Source organism: Mobula hypostoma, chromosome 24 (assembly GCF_963921235.1).
Source record: "Mobula hypostoma chromosome 24, sMobHyp1.1, whole genome shotgun sequence".
Taxonomy (NCBI): Eukaryota; Metazoa; Chordata; class Chondrichthyes; order Myliobatiformes; family Myliobatidae; genus Mobula; species Mobula hypostoma.
The window spans coordinates 34,423,630-34,448,569 of NC_086120.1; the positions used below are offsets into that span (position 1 = coordinate 34,423,630).

At 42.4% G+C, this 24,940-nt stretch overlaps 1 protein-coding gene across 1 annotated transcript in view; it reads right to left on the reverse strand.

The window, feature by feature from the left end:
* The window catches only part of LOC134337561 (ADAMTS-like protein 5), a 155,761-nt gene that overhangs the window by 68,407 nt on the left and 62,414 nt on the right, over positions 1-24,940 (reverse strand). Inside the window, exon 3 of the mRNA XM_063032689.1 lies at positions 5,582-5,736. Within this exon, the coding sequence (XP_062888759.1) occupies positions 5,582-5,736 (155 nt within the window). The remainder of the gene's footprint in view (positions 1-5,581; positions 5,737-24,940) is intronic.

Consider the following 24,940-nt stretch of genomic DNA (forward strand, 5'->3'; position numbering starts at 1 on the left):
AATTCCGGAGTATACAAGCCCAGTCCCTCCAATCTTTCGACATATGACAGACCCACCATCCCGGGAATTAACCTTGTGAACCTATGCTGCACTCCCTCAATAGCAAGAATGTCCTTCCTCAAATTTGGAGACCAAAACTGCACACAGTACTCCAGGTGTGGTCTCACCAGGGCCCTGTACAGCTGCAGAAGGACCTCTTTGCTCTTATACTCAATTCCCCTTGTTATGAAGGCCAGCATGCCATTAGCTTTCTTCACTGCCTGCTGTACTTGCATGCTTACTTTCAATGACTGATGTACAAGAACACCTAGATCTTGTTGTGCTTCCCCTTTTCCTAACTTGACTCCATTTAGATAATTATCTGCCTTCCTGTTCTTCCCACCAAAGTGGATAACATCACATTTATCCACATTAAACTGCATCTGCCATGCATCTGCCCACTCACCCAGCCTGTCCAAGTCACCCTGCATTCTCATAACATCCTCCTCACATTTCACACTGTCACCCAGCTTTGTGTCATCGGCAAATTTGCTAATGTTACTTTTAATTCCCTTATCTAAATCATTAATATATATTGTAAACAGCTGCGGTCCCAGCACTGAACCCTGCGGTACCCTACTGGTCACCGCCTGCCATTCCAAAAGGGACCCGTTAATCGCTACTCTTTGTTTTCTGTCAGCCAGCCAATTTTCAATCCATGTCAGTACTCTGCCCCCAATACCAAGTGCTCTAATTTTGCCCACTAATCTCCTATGTGGGACTTTATCAAAGGCTTTCTGAAAGTCCAGGTACACTACATCCACTGGCTCTCCCTTGTCCATTTTCATAGTTACATCCTCAAAAAATTCCAGAAGATTAGTCAAGCACGATTTTCCCTTCGTGAATCCATGCTGACTCGGACTGATCCTGTTACTGCTATCCAGATGTGTCGTAATTTCATCTTTTACAATTGACTCCAGCATCTTTCCCACTACCGACGTCAGGCTAACCTGTCTATAATTCTGTTTTCTCTCTTCCTTCCTTCTTGAAGAAAGGGACAACATTAGCCACCCTCCAATCCACAGGAACTGATCCTGAATCTATAAGACATTGGAAAATGATTACCAATGCATCCACGATTTCTAAAGCCACCTCCTTAATACCCTGGGATGCAGACCATCAGTCCCGGGGACTTATCAGCCTTCAGACCCAACAGTCTATCCAACACCATTTCCTGCCTAATATAAATTTCCTTCAGTTCGTTCATTACCCTAGGTCCTTTGGGAGATTGTTTGTGTCTTCCCTAGTGAAGACAGATCCAATAACCTGTTCAACTCCTCTGCCATTTCCTTGTTCCCCATAATAATTTCACCCGTTTTTGTCTTCAAGGGCCCAATTTTGGTCTTAACTACTTTTTTCCTTTTCACATACTTAAAGAAGCTTTTACAATCCTCCTTCATATTCTTGGCTAGTTTACCTTCGTACCTTATTTTTTCTCCACGTATTGCCTTTTTAGTTACCTTCTGTTGCTCTTTAAAAGTTTCCCAGTCCTCCGGCTTCCCTCTTGTCTTTGCTATGTTATACTTCTCTTTTATTTTTATACTGTCCATTACTTCCCTTGTCAGCCACGGCCTCCCCTTTCTCCTCTTAGGATCTTCCTTCCTCTTTGGAATGAACTGATCCTGTACCTTCCACATTATTCCCAGAAACACTTGCCATTGCTGTTCCACTGTCATCCCTGCTAGGGTATTGTTCCATTGAACTTTGGCCAGCTCCTCCCTCATAGCACCATAGTTCCCTTTGTTCAACTGTAATACTGACACTTCCGAGTTTCCCTTCTCCCTCTCAAATTGTAGATTAAAACTTATCTATTATGGTCACTACCTCCTGATGGCTGCTTTACCTTGAGGTCCCTGATAAAATCCGGTTCATTGCACAACACTAATTCTAGAATTGCGTTCTCTTTGGTAGGCTCCAGTACAAACTGTTCTAAGAATCCATCTCAGAGGGACTCCACAAACTCCCTTTCTTGGGGCCCAGTACCAACCTGATTCCTCCAGTCTACCTGCATGTTGAAATCCCCCATAACAACTGTAGCATTACTTTTCTGACATGCCAATTTTAACCCTTGATTCAACTTACACCCTACATCCAGACCACTGTTTGGGGGGCTGTAGATAACTCCCATTAGGGTCTTTCTACCCTTAGAATTTCTCAGTTCTATCCATACTGACTCTACGTCTCCCGATTCTATGTCCCCCCTCGCAAGGGACTGAATATCATTCCTCATCAACAGAGCCACCCCACCCCCTCTGCCCATCAGTCTGTCCCTTCGATAGGACGTATACCCTTGAATATTCATTTGCAAGTGTCACTCCACGCTTTAAGAACAGAGGAAGGCAGCAGAAAAGAAATTATAGACCAGTTAGCCAGACCTCAGTGTTTGGGAAGATGTTGGAGTTAATTGTTAAGGACGAGGTGGTGGAGTACTTGGTGACACAGGACAAGATAGAAAAAGTCAATATGGTTTCCTTAAGGGAAAATCTTGCCTGACGAACTTGTTGGAATTCTTTGAGGAGATTACATGTAGGATAGATAAAGGGGATGCAGTGGATGTTGTATATTTGGACTTTCAGAAGGCCCTTGACAAGGTGCCACACATGAGGCTGCTTACCAAGTTAAGAGCCCATGGTATTACAGGAAAGTTACTAACATTGTTAGAGCATTGGCTGATTGGTAGGAGGCAGTGAGTGGGAATAAAAGGCTCCTTTTCTGGTTGGCTGCCAGTGACTACTGGTGTTCAGCAGGGGTCAGTGTTGGGACTGCTTTTTTTTATGCTGTATATAAATGATTTAGATGATGGAATAGATGGCTTTGTTCCCAAGTTTGCAGATGATACGGAGATACAGAGGGGCAGGTAGTGTTGAGGAAATAGGTAGGTTGCAGGAGGACTTAGACAGATTAGGAGAATGGGCAAGAGAGTGGCAAATGAAATACAATGTTGTAAAATGCATGGTCATGTACTTTGGTAGTAGAAATAAATGTGCAGACTATTTCCTAAACATGGAGAAAATCCAAAAATCTGAGATGCAAAGCGACTTGGGAGTCCTTGTGCAGAACACCCTAAAGGTTAACTTGTAGGTGAGGAAGGCAAATGCAATGTTAGCATTCATTTCAATAAGTCCAGAGTACAAGAGCAGGGATGTGATGCTGAGGTTTTATAAGTCACTGGTGAGGCCTCACCTTGAGTATTGTGAACAGTTTTGGGCTCCTCACCTAAGAAAAGTTGTGCTGGCATTCGAGAGGATTCAGAGGAGGTTCACAAGGATGATTCCAGGAATGAAAGGGTTATCATATGAGGAATGTTTGATGGCTCTGGGTCTGTACTCACCAGAATTTAGAAAGATGAGCAGGGATCTCATTGAAACCTTTTGAATGTCGAAAGGCTGAGACAGTAGATGTGGAGAGGATGTTTCCCATGGTGGGGAAGTCTAGGACAAGAGGGCACAGCTTCAGGATAGAGGGGCGTCCATTTAAAACAGCGATACAGAGAAATTGCTTTAGCCAGAGGGTGATAAATTTGTGGGATTTATTACCACAGGCAGCTGTGGAGGCCAGGTCATTCTGTGTAGTTAAGGCAGAGATTGGGAGGTTCTTGATTGAACAAGGCATCAAAGGTTATGGGGAGAAGGCTGGGGAGTGGGGCTGAGGAGGGGAAAAATGGATCAGCCATGATTGAATGGTGGAGCAGACTTGATGCGCCAAATGGCCTAATTCTGCTTCTATGTCTTATGGTCTTAATTAGGCATCATACACAAAGTTAAGGTATGCTGCAATTAATTCCCTCTTCCAAAGCAGCCAAGCACCACAATCACCCCAGATGTTGTCTCTTCTCACTCTTAATTGGACGGATGATACAAAAGCCTGAAAGCACATACCACCAGGCTCAAGGAGAGCTTCTATCCTACTGATGTAAGCATAGTACGATAAGGTAAACTCTCGACCGCACAATCTACCTCGTAATGGCCTTGCACCTCATCTACCTGCACTGCATTCTCTTATTGCTATCCATCATATATGCACTGTTGTATTGAACTGATCTTAATGAATGCTGGGCAAGATACTTTTTTACTATATCTCAGTGTTGTTTTCCCTTGTACTACCTCAATGCACTGATGCAATGAAATGATTTGTATGGATGTCAAATAAAGCAGTTTTGCCCTGTACCTTGGAAGCTGAAAATGTATGTTTAGAACCAGAATCAGAAAGTAAAGAATTTTTTTTTACTCTAAATGTTGTTCAGATTTGAGGCTCATTTTATTGTAATGGATAAGAAGGGAAATGTTAAAAGATACGGGGAAAACAACAATGAATTTACATTAAAGGTGGGTTTGGTGGTTTTGCCATCAGTGAAATATTGTTTAGTCTCACGTAAATTATAATTTTGTTAATTCCAAAGCAATTTTCTTGAATTATGAAGATTAATGGGTGATTGAAAATTATAAAGATTTGGCAGAATTAATGCAGAGAAACCATTTCCTGTGGTGTAAGAATCCACAGTGAAGCATACAGTCTCAGAATAAAAAGCTGGGTCATCGAGGATTGAAATTACAGCGTTCGATTTCTATAAGTACAGAGTAATTCAGAGTTCTCTGGCTCTTTTGTGATGTTTTATTTTTGTGTTTTTTCCTTTATAAATTATATTCTCTGATTTTAATCAAAATCTTAATTGTCGTTTCCATCTTACATACATCCAATTCAAAAATACATTAATCTAAATGTAATCCTTCCCTCTATATTTTTTATTTGTTTCTAATTTCTAATATCTTGAGTCATTTTGATTTGGTAAAAATTTGTATCTTCATTAAGACAAAGTAGTAATACTTTTATTGGAATAATACCCGCGATCTACTGAATAAAATCGTCTATGCCGCCATTTCCATTAATGTAGTGGATAATTTTAACCACCAGATGTCAATAAAGTGAGCTACGACTATGCAGTAATTAGACCATAAGGCATACGAACAGAATTAGGCCATTTGGCTCATCAAGTCTGCTCTGACATTCGATCATGGCTGATTTATTTTCCCTCTCAATCCCATTCTCCTGCCTTTTCCTCATAATATTTGATGCCATTACTAATCAAGAAACTATCAACTTTTGCTTTAAATATATCCAGTGACTTGGTCTCCACGGCCATATGCCGTAAGAAATTCCTCAGATTCACTACCCTCTGGCGAAAGAAGTTCCTCCTCATCTCTATTCAAAAGGGACATCCTTCTATTCTGAGGCTGTGCCCTCTGGTCCTAGATTCTCCCACTACTGGAAACATCCTCTCCATGTCCAGCTTATTTAGGCCTTAGTATATTCCATAGGTTTCAGTGAGACTTCTCCTCACTAACTTCAGTGATCCATCAAATGCTCCTCATACATTAACCCTTTCATTCCTGGTATAATTCTTGTGAACCTCCTCTGGACCCTCTTCAAGGCTCACAATGGGATTCTTTTGCAGCCGATCCAATGTGGAAAATACCAGCATTGCGGAGTTCCAATGCAGTAGCAAGAGGTGTGCACAATACATATGGAAGTTCTGGCCACTTACCTCAGACAACGCCTGATCCGGAAAGATGCTCCCCCTCCACAAGTGCCAGAGCAAACGCTCCAACTGCTCCACGCCGACCATTCACCGATCCACAGCTGTCGCCGTTGTCGGGGCCTGTTTATCCACTGGGATCTCTTTAGCTTCTGATTTGCAGCCTACTTGTAGAAATAAACATTAATAAAATTGAGCAGTCAACCACTGTGCCCAACACAATGTTTCCAAATCCTTTACCACAGGATGGAGTTTCGACAGAGCACGTGGACTTTTAAGGTGTAGGTATATTTTTAGAAAAGAGAAAGGTGTAACCAGGTCACCTTGACCTTTTCTTTTGCATCCAGATTTAGATGGTGATTAAACTGCAGTAGACAATTCACTCTAATGTACCAGTGTGCAAGGGCTATTCACTGGTTTCCACATCTCTAACCTTCCAAGATGGACTTCAATATTTATACTGTTTGAATTACAGATCAAATTCCAGTCTTACAGTGGAATCTGCTTCCAATGTTCTATCAGGCAATGTTTTCTGAGTATATTCTAATTCACTGCATAAAGAAACTCTCAACCTTCTGGGAGTTATAAAAATCAAAGATTTCTTGTCACAGCAGTCAAATTAAATTTTTGAAGTATGTATATGTTACATATACTACTTTGAGGTTCATTTTCCGGCAGACATTTACAGGAGAATAAAACACAACAGAATTTGTGAAAAACTATACATAAATAAAGACTGACAAACGACCAATGTGTGAAAGAAGACAATTTGTGCAAATACATAAATACACACATAGACATGCACACACACTGGATATTCTGGCAAAATTGAATCAAGTACATTTTTGGCCCAATTAAGCAGCTGCCCAATTGGTCAAAGTTCCTTTGAAATAGTTAAAAAGGTATAAATTGGACAAACTACTATTTAATTGAATAATAAATTGTTTATTTAAATGAAATACAGGACAGTATCAATACTACTACAATACTGTAAATCTGTGTAGTAGTTTCTAATAGTTATCGGAGGAATTCAGCGTACGCTGCTGCATTCTTTTGATTGACTGTAAATGAACAAAATCTGTGCAGACACCTGTGCAGATAATAGATTACTTCATACAATGCTATCGAAAACTGCATCCTCCGAATCTTCATTTTTATTGTAACATTCAAGATGATTATCAATACCTTCAAATTCTTTGTAGTTCCTAACTTGTTGAAGTAGTGAAATCATTTCATTTTCATTCCCAACCATATCTGGCATCTCTAAGCCTGAATGCTTGAAACCGCAGTGAGCAAAACAGTTAGTTCTGAATTGTCTTACTGCTTATTTCTTGCCGACTATCAGTAACAAAATTTACTGCTTTTTGAACACAAGCACATACAACTGCCATTATTTTAAAAACTACTTGCTCTAAGCATGGTGTAGTGTCCAACAGCCACACGAGTGTTCACATCTGATGCTAAGTAGAAACTGTTTGGCAACTGTCTCCCGTCCCAATTGAGTGGCGTAGTGTCCCAAATGAATGAAGGGAATCCCAGCTATTTCCTCAATTAGTTTTTGTTTTATAAGAGTCACAGTGGGTTTCAGTAGTATAATATATATTCTGGTGCTATAATGTATCATATATAATATTATACACTCACTGGCCACTTTATTAGGTACACCTGTACACGTACTCGTTAGTGCAAATACCTAATCAGCCAATTGTGTGGTAGCAACTCAATGCATAAAAACCTGCAGACATGGCCAAGAGGTTCAGTTCAAACATCTGAATGGGGAATAAATGTGATCTCAGTGACTTTGACCATGTAATGATTGTTGGTGCCAGAAAGGGTGGTTTGATTATCTCAGAAACTGCTGATCTCCTGGGATTTTCACACAAAACAGTTCCCAGAGTTTACAGAGGAATGCTGTAAAAAAATAAGAAAAGAACATGCAGTCAGAGATAGTTTTATGGGCAAAAGCACCTCAATACTGAGAACATGAGTTGTAAAGTCCCTGAAAGTGAATCTGTAGGTTGTAGAATCAGTTCAGAGCAGAGGTAAGTGAAGTTTTCCACATCGGTGCAGAAGTATGAATGGCTGTAGGCGCTTTGGTTGTGACAATCACTGAATACCTTCACACAACAATTCTACATCAATCCTGTTTTATTGGACCAACATTCTCGTTGACTCATCTGAGATTCTATTTCACCACTACACTTGACCTGCACATTGGCAATTAACCCAGCAGCACAACTGGGAGAATGTGGGAGGCACTGGATTAACCATGAGAACGTACAGCTTCACACGGGCACACTGAAAGTTAGAACTGAACTAAATTCAATGGAACAGTGAGACAACAGCTGTACAAGCTGTGCCACTATTGTGAATGAAGGTTTCAATGACAGATAGGATTGTGAGTGGTGAAAGCAGGTGGTTCTTGTATGGAAAGCATATAGGATCAGAACCTCAGGTCAGAGTCACATCATGACCTATTTAACACGGAAAGATTATCTCCTAATGTTTCCACGAGGAATTCTGCAGATGCTGAGAATTCAAGCAACACACATCAAAGTTGCTGGTGAACGCAGCAGGCCATGCTGCCTGGCCTGCTGCCTTCACCAGCAACTTTGATGTGTTTTGCTCCTAAGGTTTCTAAGTTTTAGGAGTATAACTAGTATTGGAGACTCATTTAACAAGTTAGATTTAAATAAGGATACCTATGTTCCTTTTTTCACTTTCCAGTGATCTCATGCCTTGATGTCTTACCCGCATGCACATAAGGAGACATGAAGGCTGACTCAGAATAAAGAAACCAGCATCTTACAGACTTGATTTGAATTCTCATGAACTGAACCTCCCCAGTATTCTGGAATTGCCTTATGACATGCTTTACTCTTAAGTTATATGAAACAGATGTTTAACATGATATATTGCACTTTGTGATGATAACAAGCTTTTAACACCAGACGTCAATAAAATATGACACAAGTACCTACCACATACACCGAGGAGGGGCAAAGCAGAAGTATATCAAATTCATAAAAATTGCAATTATCACCCCAACTACATTTCTCGTAAAATGCCTACATCGGGTTCATTTCTCTCCCTTATCATTTCAGACTGTCAGGTAATCTTTTCAATGTCACAAATTACTGCTAGACTTCTGAAACTGCTTATACTTTACAGAAAACTTCCACACGTCAAATCTGGCCTGGTTGCTTCTGCTCTGCAGCCTTCTCTACCATGAGGGCTTTGTGATGAAACTATGCTTGTAATGTTGTTGGTGAGTTTATAAACAAAGCCCTCCATTTGCTCTCTCAGGTGGATGTAAAGAATCCATACAACATCTTGATGAAGATGTTCAGTGTTATATTCCAGGCCTGAAGGCACACGCCACCAGGCTGAAGGACAGCTTCCATCCTGCTATTATATGTAAGGTAATCCCTATTACATTAAAATGGATCCTTGTCCTCACAAACAACCTCCTTATGACCTTATTCCTTATTGTCTACCTGCGCTGCACTTTCTCTGTAACCATAATACTTTATTCTGCCATGTACTGTATGAACCGTATGCAAGATATTCTTTTCACTATATTTCAGTGCATGTGACAATAATAAACCAACTTATCATGTGCATTTGGTGGTGGGTTGGAGATATGTCTCTACCAAAGGTAGTGCAAGGTTCTCCTTCCCTCTGCTGGCCTGCAGGTCACGCTTGGGCAAGGTGCAGCATCTGTTTAGCCCCTCGATCAGGGTCACGTGAAACTATAGTGGCAGGTGGTGGATGGTCGTATGAGCAGCTGGTGCATATCACAAGTCCTGGTTATGCGACCACTGACGCCGGGCAGACAGTCTCTGAAGATTATTGATAATAGCTGCCATCACCCATTTTGTAAAAACACTGCCCAGAAAAAGGCAAAAGCAAACCACTTCTGTAGGAAAATTTGCCAAGAACAATCATGGTCATGGAAAGACCATGATCACCTACATCATATGACACAGTACGTAATGAACAAATGATTGTCTATAGGTTGCAACGGTATTTTACTACAGCAGTTCAAAAGTGATCATTGAAATTCCAGGTATAACTTCTCAAGTGTGGATCAACTAAGGTACACTGCCACAGACTTTTTTAATATCTAACTATGCTTACATCATTTGATAGAGTTTTTGATAAGGTAATAGAGAAGGCTGATAAGGGAAATATTATTGATGTAGTGTATTTAGACTGCCATAAAGCAGTTAATAAAGATCTGAATAAATAAGTAATCAAAAATAATCCTAGGGAACAAAAGAAGTTGGATAGGAATTTAGCCAGAGGTGATCTGTTGCTTTTGGGCTGGAAGGGTCAGTATTAGGAGCACTGTATTTTTTTAATGGAGGTTGATGACTTAGACTTAAAGGTACATAGCACAATTTCCAAATTTTCAGACAGCATTGAACTTAGAAGCATTGCGAACTGTAATTGACTTCTACTGGAAACAGATAGGCTGGTGGAATGGGTAGACACTTGGCAGAAGACATTTAACATATAAAAAAAATTGAAGTGGAAGAGGAACAAGGATAGATGAAATAAACTCAAGACACTGTTCCAACAAGGTAAAGGAAAAAGATATCTAGGGGATATATACGCATATACACTGCAAGTAACAGGTCACACGCCCATACATGCGCACGCACAGACGCAACACACACACACACACACACACACACACACACACAGAGAACTCAGTTAAAAAAAGCATGATGGATTTTATAAATCTCCCATTAGATGCAGATAATGTAAGAGTAAGGAAATAATAATGAACCATTTTAAAACACACGTTTGGCCAGAACTGGAGTATTGTGTTCAGTTCCTGGCATCATATTTTAAGAGGGATGTCAATACCTTAGAGATTTACTAGTATGATTCTAGGAATGAGGGACTTCAGCTTTATGAATAGAATTGTGAAAAAAGCATTTGCAAGGACACATGACAGAGTAATTTAAAATCACAAATGGGTTCAGATTTAACACAGAGATAGACTGTTCCCATTAGTTCAATAGTCAATGACCAGGGTACATGGAGTTAAGGTGACAAAAGTGCACCAAATGCAATGATGTGGTAATGCATTATTGCAATAATGCGGTAACTTCACACTCCACAACTCACAGGCATACTCTCATCCTGTACTAGTCAATTTTCATATTTTATGCTACTCTTTCACATATTTATTATACTAATACCTGTAACATTATACTGTCTTACATATAAATTCACCTCTTACTCTATGTTATCCTGTCAATCATCAGGCCATGCCACCTCAGGCACTTGGGCTGATATTATTTTGTGATTATACGTGCGGGATCGTAACACTGTAGTCATAGAAGACTACAGCACAGAAACAGTAGATTAGCACTAATCTGCCTAGTCCCATCGACCTGCATCCAGCCATAGCCCCCAACACATCTCCCAACTATGTACTTACCAAAGTTTCCCTTAAATGTTGAAATTGAACTCACATCTACCACTTCCGCTGGCAGTTCATTCCACACTCACCACCTTCTGAGTGAAGGAGTTCCCCTTCATATTCCCCTGAAATGTGTCACCTTTCATTCTTAACCCATGACCTCTAGTTCTAGCCTCAGTCAACCTCAGTGGAAAAAGCTGCTTGCATTTACCCTCTCTGTACCCCTCATAATTTTGTATCCCTCTATCAAATACCCCCTCCCCAAACATTCTTCTACGTCCCAAGGAATAAAGCCCTAACCACTGAACTTTTCCTTAGAACACAGGCTCTCAAGACCTGGCAACATCCTTGTAAATTTTCTTTGCATTCTTTCAATCTTATTTATATCTTTCCTGTAGGTAGGTGACCAGAACTGCACTCAATACTCCAAATTAGTCTTACACAACTTCACCATAACATCCCAACTCTTGTACTCAATACTTTGATTTATTAAGGCCAATGCACCAAAAGTCTCTTCACAACCTGTGGTGCCAGTATGTGCTGTGGGCGATTATACGTATTATGTTTTCCACCTAGAGCCCAGAGGAATGATGTTTTATTTTGCTGTATAGGCGTGTATGGTTGAGTGACAATAAACTTGAACTTGAATTTGAAATGAATAGAATTGAAGGTACATTGGTGAAGATGGGTGGTGGAGGCAGATTCAGTTGTAGAGTTCAAAAGGCAGATGGAGAGGGAAAAGGATGGTATGGTCCTAGGACAATGGCAGTGAATTGGGTTGAGTTGAACAGCGTAAACCCTATAAAACTTACAGAGGTGTATAAAGTCATGAGGGTCATAGATAGTGCGAATGTGCTCAGTCTTTTTCTCAGGGTTTGGGAATCAAGATAGAAGGCATAGGTTTAAGGTGAGAGGGGAAAGATTTAATGGGAACTTGAGGACAACAATTTTGTTTTTATCCAGAGAGTGGCATGTATGCCCGTGGAATGAGCTACCAGATGAAGTTGTTGAGGATGGTACAATAACAACTTTTAAAAGCCAGTTCAACAGGTACATGGATAGGAAAGGATGAGAAGGTTATAGGCAAATGGGACTAGCTTGGATCAGGATTCTTGGCCAGCAGGGATTAGCTGGATTGAAGGGCTTGCTTCTGTGCTGTATGACTCTATAACTCTATGGGATTAATGGCTGCCATCCATACCATAATCCTTCTGTGACATTGCAGCTTTGTGAATTATCACGTAGGCTGCAGAGAGTAAAAGATAAATGCAGAAATGAGAAAGCGGGAGCGAGAGAAATTAAGATGAAGAGCGATGAAGGAGAACAAATCAGATCACCTTCTGTAGCTGACGGGCCAGAAACAGTTTGATAGTTTTGGGCATGTTTATGTTCCAGTTGGCATGGGTGACCTCAGATATCTGGCCTGTGGCTGTAAATCCCATATCTAGATCTTCCTGGTGCTGACAGATCTACGTTTTAAAAGGATGAGCCCTGAAGGCAAATAAACAGATGTGCCAAACTCAGGGAATAATTCCTACAAGGGCGAGTATAAAGCCCAATTTATGCTTCTGCGTCAAATGTACACCCCAGGTACCGCGTACACTACGCTGTAGGGTGACGTGCACCTCCCCAAAAATGTAACTCATGTGTCGTAGTGACGCAGACCACAACAACTGTGATTGGTCCGCTTGGTAGCGTCGCATTTCCTCCTATGCATTTCCAGTTGCTTTTCTCCGCCATGTCTGTACACTGATGCAAAATAAACGGTTGGAGGCGAAATCGTAAATCTAAATCGTCAAATCTACCTGCCGACATCCAAAAATATTTGAAATGCATTTCCTCGTCCATGTCTCTCACGAAGAAACTCAACACTGTGGCATAGAAACCCCACCACCAACTAGCGCTTTGGCGGTGAATTGCAGAGCGACGCAGACACAACTACACATGCTCACTACGGCGTAGGGCTACGCAAAAGTATAAATCAGGCCTACGGCATAGGCTACTGCGTAGCCCATACGCACAAGTATAAATCAGCCTTAATTCCTAGAGTAATTCCTTCAGGTCACAGTATGGAGTAGTTTCAAGCAATGGTTCGAATGTGATTGACACCAGTCCTGAGAAACACACAAAGTGCTTGAGAAACTCAACAGGTCAGGCAGAAACTTTGGAGGGAAATGGACAGTCGATGTTTCAGGCTGAGATCATTCATCAGATCCTAATAGGTGCCTCAGACTAAGCTGGGGTGAATTTTCTCCCCGTGGCACATTTTGAACTCAATTCTAATTTAAAAGGTTGCAGTTCAGCTCTAATTCTAAGGACTTAACCACAAAAAAAAATCTAGGCTGATGCTCCAATGCACCATGGAGGGAAGACTGTACCATCACAAGATCATCTTTTGGCTGGGATATTAATCCAGTCCCCTCCTCTCCTGCCTGGTGAAGTAATGGAACCCATGGAGCTAATACGAGGAGGAGAACTGGAGTCCTCTCTCATTTGGAGTGTGCACTGATCAAGCACTCCGCTACACTGATCCTACACTAAGCCAATTTTATTCTTCCTACACTCCTACCAACTCCTCCCAGACTGGGGCAAATTAGAGATGGCCAATCAGCCTGCCAGATCTGTGGATGGCACAGCAGTTAGTGCTGGTGTTTTCCTAGGTTTGATCCTGACCTTCAGTGCAGTCCATGTAGAGTCTGTACATTCTCCTTGCGGCCATGTGACTTTCTCCTGAATGTTCTCATTTCCTCCCACTCGGCAATGCTCAGGGTAATTTGTTAATGTAAATTCCTCCTAGTGTAGGTAGGAGTTTTGCAGCTCTTTGCGAGATATACCAGTTAGTTGAGTGGTGTCGCAGCACCAACCTTGCACTCAGTGTCAGTAAGACCAGCGAGCTGATTGTGGACTTCAGAAAGGGTAGGACCAGGAATCATAAACCAATCCTCACAGAGGGATCTGAAGTGGAGAGAGTGAGCAATTTCAAGTTCCTGGGTGTCCAGATCTCTGAGGATCTAACCTGACCCCAACATAGCAATGCAGCTAAAAAGAAAGCAAGACAGTGGCTATATCTCATTAGGAGTTTGAGGAGATTTGGTTTGTTACCTAAGACACTCAAAAACTTCTACAGATGTTCCGTGGAGAGCATTTGACAGGCTGCATCACTGTCTGGTATGGAGGAGGGGGACTGCTGCACAAGATCGAAAGAAGCTACTGAAAATTGAAAAATTAGTCAACTCCATCTTGGGTACTAGCCTCCATAGTATCCAACACATCTTCAAGGAGTAGTCTCAGAAAGGCAGTGTCCATTATTAAGGACTCCCATCACTCAGGACATGCCCTATTCACATTGTTACCATCAGGAAAGAGGTACACACACATATTATATATATATATATATATATATACACACACACATATATAATCCATAATTATAATCGGGGACTGGATTTTATACCCAGTGTGTAGGCACGTGGCCAAGTGGTTAAGGCATTCGACTAGCGATCTGAAGGTCGTGAGATCGAGCCCCAGCCAAGGCAGCATGTTGTGTCCTTGAGCAAGGCACTTAATCACATAGTGCTTTGCGACGACACTGGTGCCAAGCAAGATCCATGGTCTCGCAAGACTAATGGATGCCATATATATATACACTTATTGTAATTGTTTTACTTTTTTTTATAGTATCGTGTATTGCATTGTACTGCTGCCACTAAGTTAACAAATTTCACGATATATACAGGTGATATTAAACCTGATTCTGATTCTCATGTTCTTAGTATTATATTTTTATTTGCAAAGCTTGTCTTCTTTTGCAAATTGTCAGTCTTGGGGATGGAAGAGTGAAAATAAGACGAGTGGAGCTGGATGTTTGATGGCTTGTGTAGACTGTTTCCAAGCTGTGTGACATTTTCTTTACATTTCCATTTCACCAATTAGAATATCCCCTTTAAAAGGAATTAGATAGTTTCCCTGGTCTTCTTTAAGCTCTGGTGGTAGAAATTGGAACTGAAATACTTCATGAGGAATATAACTCCTCTGCAGTGGGATGAATGGAGATGGGAGGGAAGGGAGAAACATTAATTGTCCATTTGGCTCCTAGAGGCTGCTCCAACATTCGACAACTTCAAGAATGATCACACACCCTAACACGTTCTTGCCTAGTCCCTATATTCCTCATTCCCTTGTGTCTTTAATATAGTCATCCACAGCCTTCTGAATTCCAAAAATTCATGACCCTCTGAATGAGAAGGAAAAGATACTGAATTGTGATGATGGAAACACAAGTGATTTGTTTCATGGATTTCAGGTTTCATGTTTCATGCTTTCCACAGGGATCGGTCCCTCTGCGACTCCCTTATCCGCACGTCCATCCCCACTGATCTCCCACCCGGCACTTATCCCTGTAAGCGTAAGTGCTACACCTGTCCCTACACCTCCTCTCTTGCCATCATTCAGGACCCCAAACAGTCCTTCACTTGTGAGTCTGTTGGGGTCATCTATTGCATCCGGTGCTCCCGGTGCGGCCTCCTCTACATCGGTGAAACCCGATGCAGATTGGGGGACCGCTTCGTCGAGCACCTCCACTCCGTCCGCCACAACAGACAGGATCTCCTGGTAGCCACTCACTTCAACTCTGCTTCCCATTCCCATTCAGATATGTCCATACATAGCCTCCTCTACTGCCATGATGAGGCTAAACTCAGGTTGGAGGAGCAACACCTCATATACCGTCTAGGTAGTCTCCAGCCCCTAGGTATGAACATAGAATTCTCCAACTTCTGCATCTGCAGATTTCCCTCCCCCTCCCTTCCCCTATCCCCATTTCACTCTACCCCTCCCCCAGCTCCCTCATGGTTCCGCCTCCTTCTTCTACCACCCATTGTTTTCAGGGCTATGACGTCAATGCTTCCCCTCCCCTACCCCTTTGTCTTTCAAATTACTGGTCTTTCAACTGAAGCTACAAGCATTCTTCAAATCCTTCCCCATCTTTCATTCTTCAGTCCTGACGAAGGGTTCCGGCCCGAAACGTTGACTCATCGTTTCTAACTGATGCTGCCCGACCTGCTGAGTTCATCCAGCGTACTGAAAGTGTTGCTTTGATCACAGCATCTGCAGATTTTTTTGTGTTTATGCTTTGTTTCATGATCTTGGAGAGGTGGGGAGCATTTATGTAAGTCTTACCCTGACAAGGTTAGAGTAGTGAGGTAAGAGTTAAAGGACAAGTTTCACAGACCTTTGATGAGCTGGCCCATAGTGCTGAATTCAATGTTCGAATTTTGAACTATAATTCCATAGTTCTCCCTTTCCTTCATACCTGCTAACCTATGTCAAGCAGCTGTGGGCCGTTCGCCCACTGTTTATTGTTGGGCAGTCTTCATGCTGGGCAACATTGTGGTTTCTACTTTTAATTGTCAACCTGCTATGTGAAAATAATCACAATGATCAGAACCATTGTAACTTTCTATCATGAAGCACCAAAAACTATGAATAAAATAGTAAGTAAACCTCCCACAATTCTAACTGGATCCATAAAAACAAACCATCGTAATCCTGTTTCGCCTGAAGCTAATTCTTCTTTTCTCTGGATAGACAGAGTTTATGCTTTGTAGGTTTCTGACTGTTCTACCACTATCCCCCACAGGGCTGGTTGTTTATATTCTCCATTGTAACTTGCAGTCAGCTGCTAACTTCGGAGCAGAGCCTGCTTGCTGGGAAAATAGGAAGGTAAGACAAGAGAAGCTTTCACAAGTGGGGCTGGCCAGACCAGAGGAATCCTGAAGCTAGGATACTGAAATAAGACAACCTCGGTGAGAAAGTTAGTTATTTTGTACTTGTGTGGTGTCCAGTACCAAATAAGGGGATATTATCATGGGACAATAAATTGGGGGATGTCTAACCCAATCAATCTCATAATATTTTCTTCTCAGGATGTCGGCAACCTTGGAGGGGCTGTACGCAATTCCCATCTGTTGATGGGAAGGGTGTAAAGGCCTTTATACCCTCTACAGGTGACTAGCTCACCGGGTTATTAAGAACTGAATTGAATCTCAGACAGGCTGGACCAGTTAAAGGTAGCAGTGACTACATGAAAAATAACTTGGTTCTCGCTTGCCTTGATCTTGGCTCTTTATCTTTAACACACATATAAAGTACTGGAGAGACTCAGCAGTTCAGGCAGCATCTGTGGAAAGGATAAGGCAGTTCTTTTAGAGGAGATTGTAGAGTCACAGTATTGAGAAAGTTTCTTACAATGTTCCAAATTGTATATGGGATGAAATTAATTTTTTAAAGGGATTGGGGCTTCTTATAAAGTTTTATATGTGGGACAAAATTAATTTTAGAAAGGACTTCTGAATAGTGTTTCACTTTACGGGACTTTACCCATTTTTTCCCCAAGTTTTCGCAATTTAGAAAAATACTGTGGATCTTTTATATTTAGCAAGATCCACAAACCAAAATTAGATTAGAATTACACGAAGGTGCCGGAACAACTCAGCAAGTCAGGCAGCACCTACAGAGGGTAATAAGCAGTAACATTTGGGCTGAAACATTGACTCTATTCCCCTCCATAGATGCTGCCTGACATGCTGAGTTCCTCCAGCATTTCGTGTGTGTTGTTGAAGATTTCCAGCATCTGCAGAACCCCCTTTGTTTAGATTAGAATCAGACAATTTTGTTTCAGTAATATTGGTTATAAAATAAATAGCTCACAGGATATCAAAGTGCCCTTTCCCATTTTTTCTCAAAATAGAATCATGGATTCCTGACAGTATCTCCTGTGAAAATTACCACCTCCAATAGAGCAGCATTCCGTAAGATTTAGTAGGGCCAAACACACAGACTTCTGAATGAGAGGCAAACATGTCATGTAGCGAGCGACAGCCAAAGTGCCTGCTAATTGTGTGCTAGCAGAGGTAGAACCCTGCTTCATTGTCAAGCTTGTATCAAGTGACTGAAATTGACATTCAGATTAGGTCATCGTGGTATTTGAATTCACAAATACACGTTTTATCAAGTATCTTGATCTGAACATTTCTCCCAGATGTTTTTATACGGACAAAGGAGAGAGTTTCTTCCTTTTATATTTTCCTCAAACCCTCTTTAACATAGACGTACTCAGAATTCCCCATCTGTTACTTACTTTTATACACACATTCTTTTTCTCACTCTCCTTTTTCTCCCTCTGTCCCTCTGAATATACCCCTTGCCCGTCCTCTGGGTACCCCCCCCACCTTGTCTTTCTTTCTGGACCTCCTGTCCCATGATCCTCTCGTATCCCTTTTGCCAATCACCTGTCCAGCTCTTGGCTCCATTCCTCCCCCTCCTGTCTTCTCCGATCATTTTGCACCTCCCCCTCCCCCTCCAACTTTCAAATCCCTTACTCACCGTTCCTTCAGTTAGTCCTGACGAAGGGTCTCGGCCTGAAATGTCGACTGCACCTCTTCCTAGAGATGCTGCCTGGCCTGCTGCGTTCACCAGCAACTTTTATGCGTGGTACTCAGAATTCTAATTGCACAATTAAAGCTTATCAGGGATGGTCAAAGGTACTTTATTAGGAGCATAAAAGCATCATCTTGCACAGTGGATTTGATTCGGTTTCTTGAGGGCTGGTATGCTGGAAGTGATAATCAAGACTTTACTGGCGGGTGGGAAAGAAAAGAACTGCCTTGGTCACTAAAGTTGCCCGACCTGCTGAGTGTTTCCAGCATTTTCTTTTCTTTTTTTTTTACAGATTTCTGCCATCTTCAGCTGTTTGGTTTTCAGGGGAAATAAGGGAGTGGGCCAGCTGGAACAGGCATGGGCAGAGGTCAAGAGACTGGCTGGAGCAGAGTGACAGGATTAGGAGGGCCTCCTGAATATAGGAGGGTTGAGGAGTGTGGTTTTGGGGTGCATTTAATACATGTCACCCAGGATGTAGTTAATCTTCCTGCAGCCCCTTAGGTCAAATATGGGAGTAAATAAACATAGATTTCCTACTCTTTCTTCCCTGTACTGCTAAATATCTGTTTCCTTCAATCCTGAATATATTCTACAACAGGTTTAAGGATTTAAGGTCCCCAGCAGTGTTCCAAAAGGAGAGTTATGTGGGGAAAAGATATTATTTCATTGCATTGTCGTGGTATTTGTCTAAGTGCTGCACATGTGGGCTCATGACACCTGGTCAAATGTTCTGAAGCCATGCAGAGTGACCTGGAAATTGCTGGAAGAATCAATTTACTAATTTCATAATTCTCAAATAGCAACAGCATTATGAAACATTAAAAATCCGGAAAGCATTAGAAATGCTTAACAGGGCAAGCAGCTCCATAATGAAAGGCCACTTATTTAAAATGTTAACTCTGTCTCATACGCCTTCCATGTGCTTCCTGCATTTCCACCTTTTATTTCAGATTTCAAGTTCAAGGTCAACTTATTATCATTCAACCATACTCATGTATACTGCTAAATGAAACAACCTTCCTCTGTTACACTGGGGCGTAGGGGCAGACCCAGGTGCAGGACGCAGGCACGGAGACAGACTTGGACTTAACTAGGAACTCGGAACCAGGACCTGGACTTGACTTGGAACTCGGAGCCTGGACCTGGAGTTGACCTGGAACTCGGAACCAGGACTTGACTCGGACTCGGACTTGAAACTTGGAGCCTTGGGACTTGCACTAGGGACTCGGAGCCTTGGGACTTGGACTGGACCGGACTGGAACACAGAGTCTAGACTTGGATTTGGACTCGGACAAGGAGCTGGGCCTCCTACTTGGACTCGGACAAGGAGCTGGGACTCGGACAAGGAGCTGGGACTCCAACTTGGACTCGGACATGGAACGACAAAACAATGACAGTCCATTTGAGTAGCGGAAAACATCCTGCCTACTCAGCTGGATACTAGATGACAAAACGATGACAGTCCATTCGAGTAGCAGCAAACGGCCTGCCTACTCAGCTGGATACCAGACGACGAAATCCAAACCACGACAGTCCATTCGAATCTCAGCTCGGAGTAGCGGCAGCAGCCAGCAAATCTCAGCTGGCCATGGAAATGGCAGAATTCATACTTTGGCCTGGAGTGGCGGCAAACAGCTAGCAATTTAGCTGGACACGAGAACGACCAAATCCACAAAGCACCCCGGGCACCGAAGCCACTTAGAGTCCACAATGAACGGGGACCCGAATCGGGTACAACTGCACTTTCTCAGGTGACGGTCCAGCACCGTGTAGCTGTATGCTGGAGCTTTTATGCTGCCGGCTCAGATGGGAAACAGGTGCCTTAATCAAGGCACCCGATGGACCACGGGGAAAAGGAAATAACTGGAATGAGGAGTCAACGGACCAGATTATGACATCCTCTGAGATCAAGGTGCAAAAAGTGGTAGATATAGTCACATACCACACATATAATTACAATCCAGCACAAATGGTCACAAAACAGTATTAGCACAAGTCCCTTAGAGGTAAGTCTCTGTTCTTTGCTTGACCTGGAGAAAGGTGGAAGGGGAGTGGCTAGTGAACAGTGGGGAACAGAAAGCAACTTCTATGAAAAGAAAATCAGAAACACAAGAAAGCCTGCAGATGCTGTAAATCCAAAGCAACACACAAAATGCTGGAGGAACTCAGCAGGTCAGGCAGCACTTTACGGAAATGAGTAAAGAGTCGACGTTTCAGGCCGAGACCCTTCTTCTGGGCTGGAAAGGAAGGGGAAAGACACCAGAATAAAAAGGTGGAGGAAGGGAAAGGAGGATAGCTGGAAGGTGATAGGAAAGATAAAAGTCTGGAGAGGAAGGAATTTGATGGGAGAGGTGAGTGGATCTTGAGAGAAAGGAAGGAAGAAGGGACCCCAGGGGAGGTGATAGACAAGCAAGAAGAGGTAAGAGGTCAGAGTTGGAAATAGAAGAAGAGGGCAGGGAGAAGGAATTTTTTTTACCGGAAGGAGAAATCAATCTTCATGCCATCAGAATATAAGGTCTTGCTCCTTCACCCTGACAATGGCCTCATCTTGGCATAAGAGGAAGCTATGGACCGACATGTCAGAATAGGAATGGGAATGGGAATTAAAATGTTTGACTGACTTGTCAAAACGGGAATGGGAATCAATTGTATGAGGAGAACTGGAAGAGTTTAAGTTAATGGTTAAGATGTGAATGTAGCAGGACTGGAGGAATAAAGAGAGCAAGAGAGTGCAAGGCACTCAATATCATTAATGCATGAACACAGCATTGAATGATTGTAATCAAGCATTAATATCATAAGAATTAAATCCCAATTGCTTGATATACACTCAGTGGGCATTTTATTAGCTACTCCCTATATCTAATAATGTGGCCAGTGACTGTATGTTCATGGACTTCTGCTGCTGTAGCCTATCCACCTCAAGGCTCAATGCGGTGTGTATTCAGAGATGCTCTTCTGCACAACAATGTTGTAGCAGATGGTTATTTGAGTTACTTTCAACTTGAACCAGTCTGGCCGTTCTCCTCTGACCTCTCTTATTGAGAAGCCATTTTCCCCACAGAACTGCCACTCACTGGATGCCTTTTTATTTTTCACACCAGTCTCTGTAAATTCTAGAGACTTGTGTGTGTGAAAATCCCAGGATATCAGCAGTATTTGAGATACTCAATCCTCCCCGTATAGCACCAACTATCATTCCGCAGTCAAAGTAACTTAGATCATACTTCTTCCCCATTCTGATGTTTGGTATGACCAATAGCTGAATTGTTTGACAATGTCTGCAAGCTTTTAATGCATTGAGTTGCTGCCACATGATTGGCTGGTTAGATATTTGTATCAAAGATCAGGTGTACTGTTGTATCTAATAAAGTGGCCTCTCAGTATAGTTTTTAAGTGAATTAAGTTTTTCCTATCATTAATAAAATATCTTCCTCAGTTTACACTTAGAAAGCTAAATCCCTATTTAGGGAATGGGAATTGTTATTTTAAGATGGGGGAGTGAGTGATAACTGAATAACTTCCCCAATCCCCCCACCTCTCACAATGTTGAAGCTCAGAACTTCTGTGAACGTCGCAGAATTTCAGCCGAGACTTCTGTGTTCAGATTTTGAACTAGGTCACAACTGGTAACACTGCAACTGCTGAATTAGTTTTGACCTCAAAACTGACTCAGTGGTAACAATGCTACCAACTGTGACCTAGTTTAAAATTGGTTTTAAATTTATTACTGATTAAAAATACTGGCCGCCCTGACTGGAAAACATATTCCACAAGATTGCTGAAGAAAAATCTGGGAAATAATTCCAACCACACACTCTGGCCTATACACACTCTGATCTCTGTCCTATATTAGAATGTTAACATGAGGAATTCTGCAGATGCTGGAAATTCAAGCAATACACATCAAAGTTGCTGGTGAACGCAGCAGGCCAGGCAGCATCTCTAGGAAGAGGTACAGTCGACGTTTTGGGCCGAGACCCTTCGTCAGGACTAACTGAAGGAAGAGCTAGTAAGAGATTTGAAAGTGGGAGGGGGAGGGGGAGATCCAAAATGATAGAAGACAGGAGGGGGAGGGGTGGGAACCAAGAGCTGGACAGTTGATTAGCAAAAGGAATATCCCTCTGACTATACCCCTTGCCCATCCTCTGGGTTTCCCCCGCCCCCGTCCTTTTCCTTCTCTCTGGGCCTCCTGTCCCATGATCCTCCCGTATCCCTTTTGCCAATCAACTGTCCAGCTCTTGGCTCCACCCCTCCCCCTCCTGTCTTCTCCTATCATTTCAGATCTCCCCCTCCACCTCCCACTTTCAAATCTCTTACTAGCTCTTCCTTCAGTTAGTCCTGACGAAGGGTCTTGGCCCAAAACGTCGACTGTACCTCTTCCTAGAGATGCTGCCTGGCCTGCCGCATTCACCAGCAACTTTGCTATATTAGGATGTTGTTGCTTCTTGTCTTAGAATAGAAGGATACAAATTAGCCTTTCAGAACTGTGTTTGTCGTTCACTAAGAACATGTCTCCTCTGTTCAGAGTAAATTTATGGTCAAGGCATATATACAGTATGTCACCATTTATTACCTTGAGATTCTTTTTCTTGCAGGTATTCACACTAGAACTAAGAAATACAATAAAATCAATAAAAAACTACACGCAAAGGCTGACAACCAACCAACATACAAAAGAAGACAAGAAGCGCAAATACAAAAAAAATGAGACAAAGGTTCATTTATTATCAAAGTATACAACTCTGAAATTCTTCTTCTCCAGATAGCCACAAAACCAAGAAAGAAAATAACAGCAGCACAACCATCAATCCCCAGATCCACCCTCCCTGCACAAAATAACGAACAAAAACGGAATGGGGGCATCAACATCCAAACCCCCCCACACAAAAAAACAAGGAAGATTGGGCGAAAAACAGAGAATATAAAAAACTAACTGAAAAAAAAGCCCATCGTCCAAGTCCATATCCAAAACACAGTAAACCTGGGTAATATTCTCCAGGCACAGCGGTAGCCTCTCTCCTCTCCGGCAGCAGAGCGATCCCACCAGTGATCAAAAAGCGGTTTCTCCTCTCTAGTAGCAGAGCGATCTCACTCGCAATCAAAAAGCAGTCTTCTGTCTCTGGCGGCAAAGCAATCCCACCAGGATGCTGGCACTCACCTTTCGCATTTGCCTCAATGTTTCTATCTCCCTTAGCGCTTTAATCAGCAAGTAATGGAAGCTTTAATCGGCGAAATGGAATTGAACACAGGCTTGCACCCTGTCCCACAGCCTTCAGGCCACGAGGATCATGCGCACTATCTCTGCCTCTTACAATCCTCTTGGAGACTGCAGAGTGCTGAAAGACCCAAACAATCTCCCAACCACAAATCACAGGCTCCAACAGTTCCAGAATCACGTTCAAGATGGAAAACAAATGTAAAAGACATAAAAGAATATATCAACCATAGTAGCAGGTGTAACTTGACCAGAAGCCCTTCAACTGTTCAAGAAATAATAATAATAATAAAATAGATAAATAATAATGAGGACATGAGTTGTAGAGTCCTTGAAAGTGAGTCACAGGTCGTGGAATGTGTTCAGAGTTGAGGTGACTGAAGTTATCCACACTGGTTCAGGAGCCTGATGGTTGAGGGGTAATAACTGTTCCTAAAACTGGTGGTGTGGGACCTAAGGCTCCTGTACCTTCTTCCTGATGGTAGTTAGGAGAGGAGGGTATGCCCTGGATGGGGTCCTCGATGATGGATGCTGTTTTCCTGTGGCAGCACTCCTTATAGTTACTCTCAGTAGTGGAGAAGGCTGAATAGAGGAACTTTCTTTTAGAATTTGGGGAGGAGGAATTTCTTGAGTCAGAGAGTGGTGAATCTGTGGAATTCATTAGCACAGGTGGCTGCAGAGGCCAAGTCACTGGGTATATTTAAGCCAGTGGTTGATAGATTGTTGATTAATCAGGGCATGCAACTCTCCTCTGGCACTACTTCTCTGCCATCTGCTCACATACCTCCCATGGCGATCTACACTTGCCATTCCGAACATCCTTTGGTTCTTCCAGATTTAGAAACTCGCTTTCTGCTCCACACTGACAAATACAGTACTGTGCAAAAGTCTTAGGCGCCCTAGCTATATGTGCCTAAGACTTTTGAACAGTGTTGTATCTCTCCATGATCTTCACCACTCGCTGTGTATTCTCACTATCCCGTCTGTTACTCCATGCGCAATCCCTCTAATTTGTCAGTCAGTCCTTGTGTACTTTCTGTATGCTACTTCCTACATAATTTCTGTTTCCCAGTGCTTGCTTCCTGGTCATTTTCTCTAAATCCATCCTTCACTCCCTAAGCAGTGTCTCTTTCCTGTCTGTCATTCTCCCTCACTCCTGTCCAGTGTACTCTCTCGATCTTGTCCATCACGCACTGCACAACTTCTGCAGTTTTGCACACCACTCCTCATGTGGTCTCACTAACATGCCAGTCCATTCTGCCTGCTTTTCTCTGTC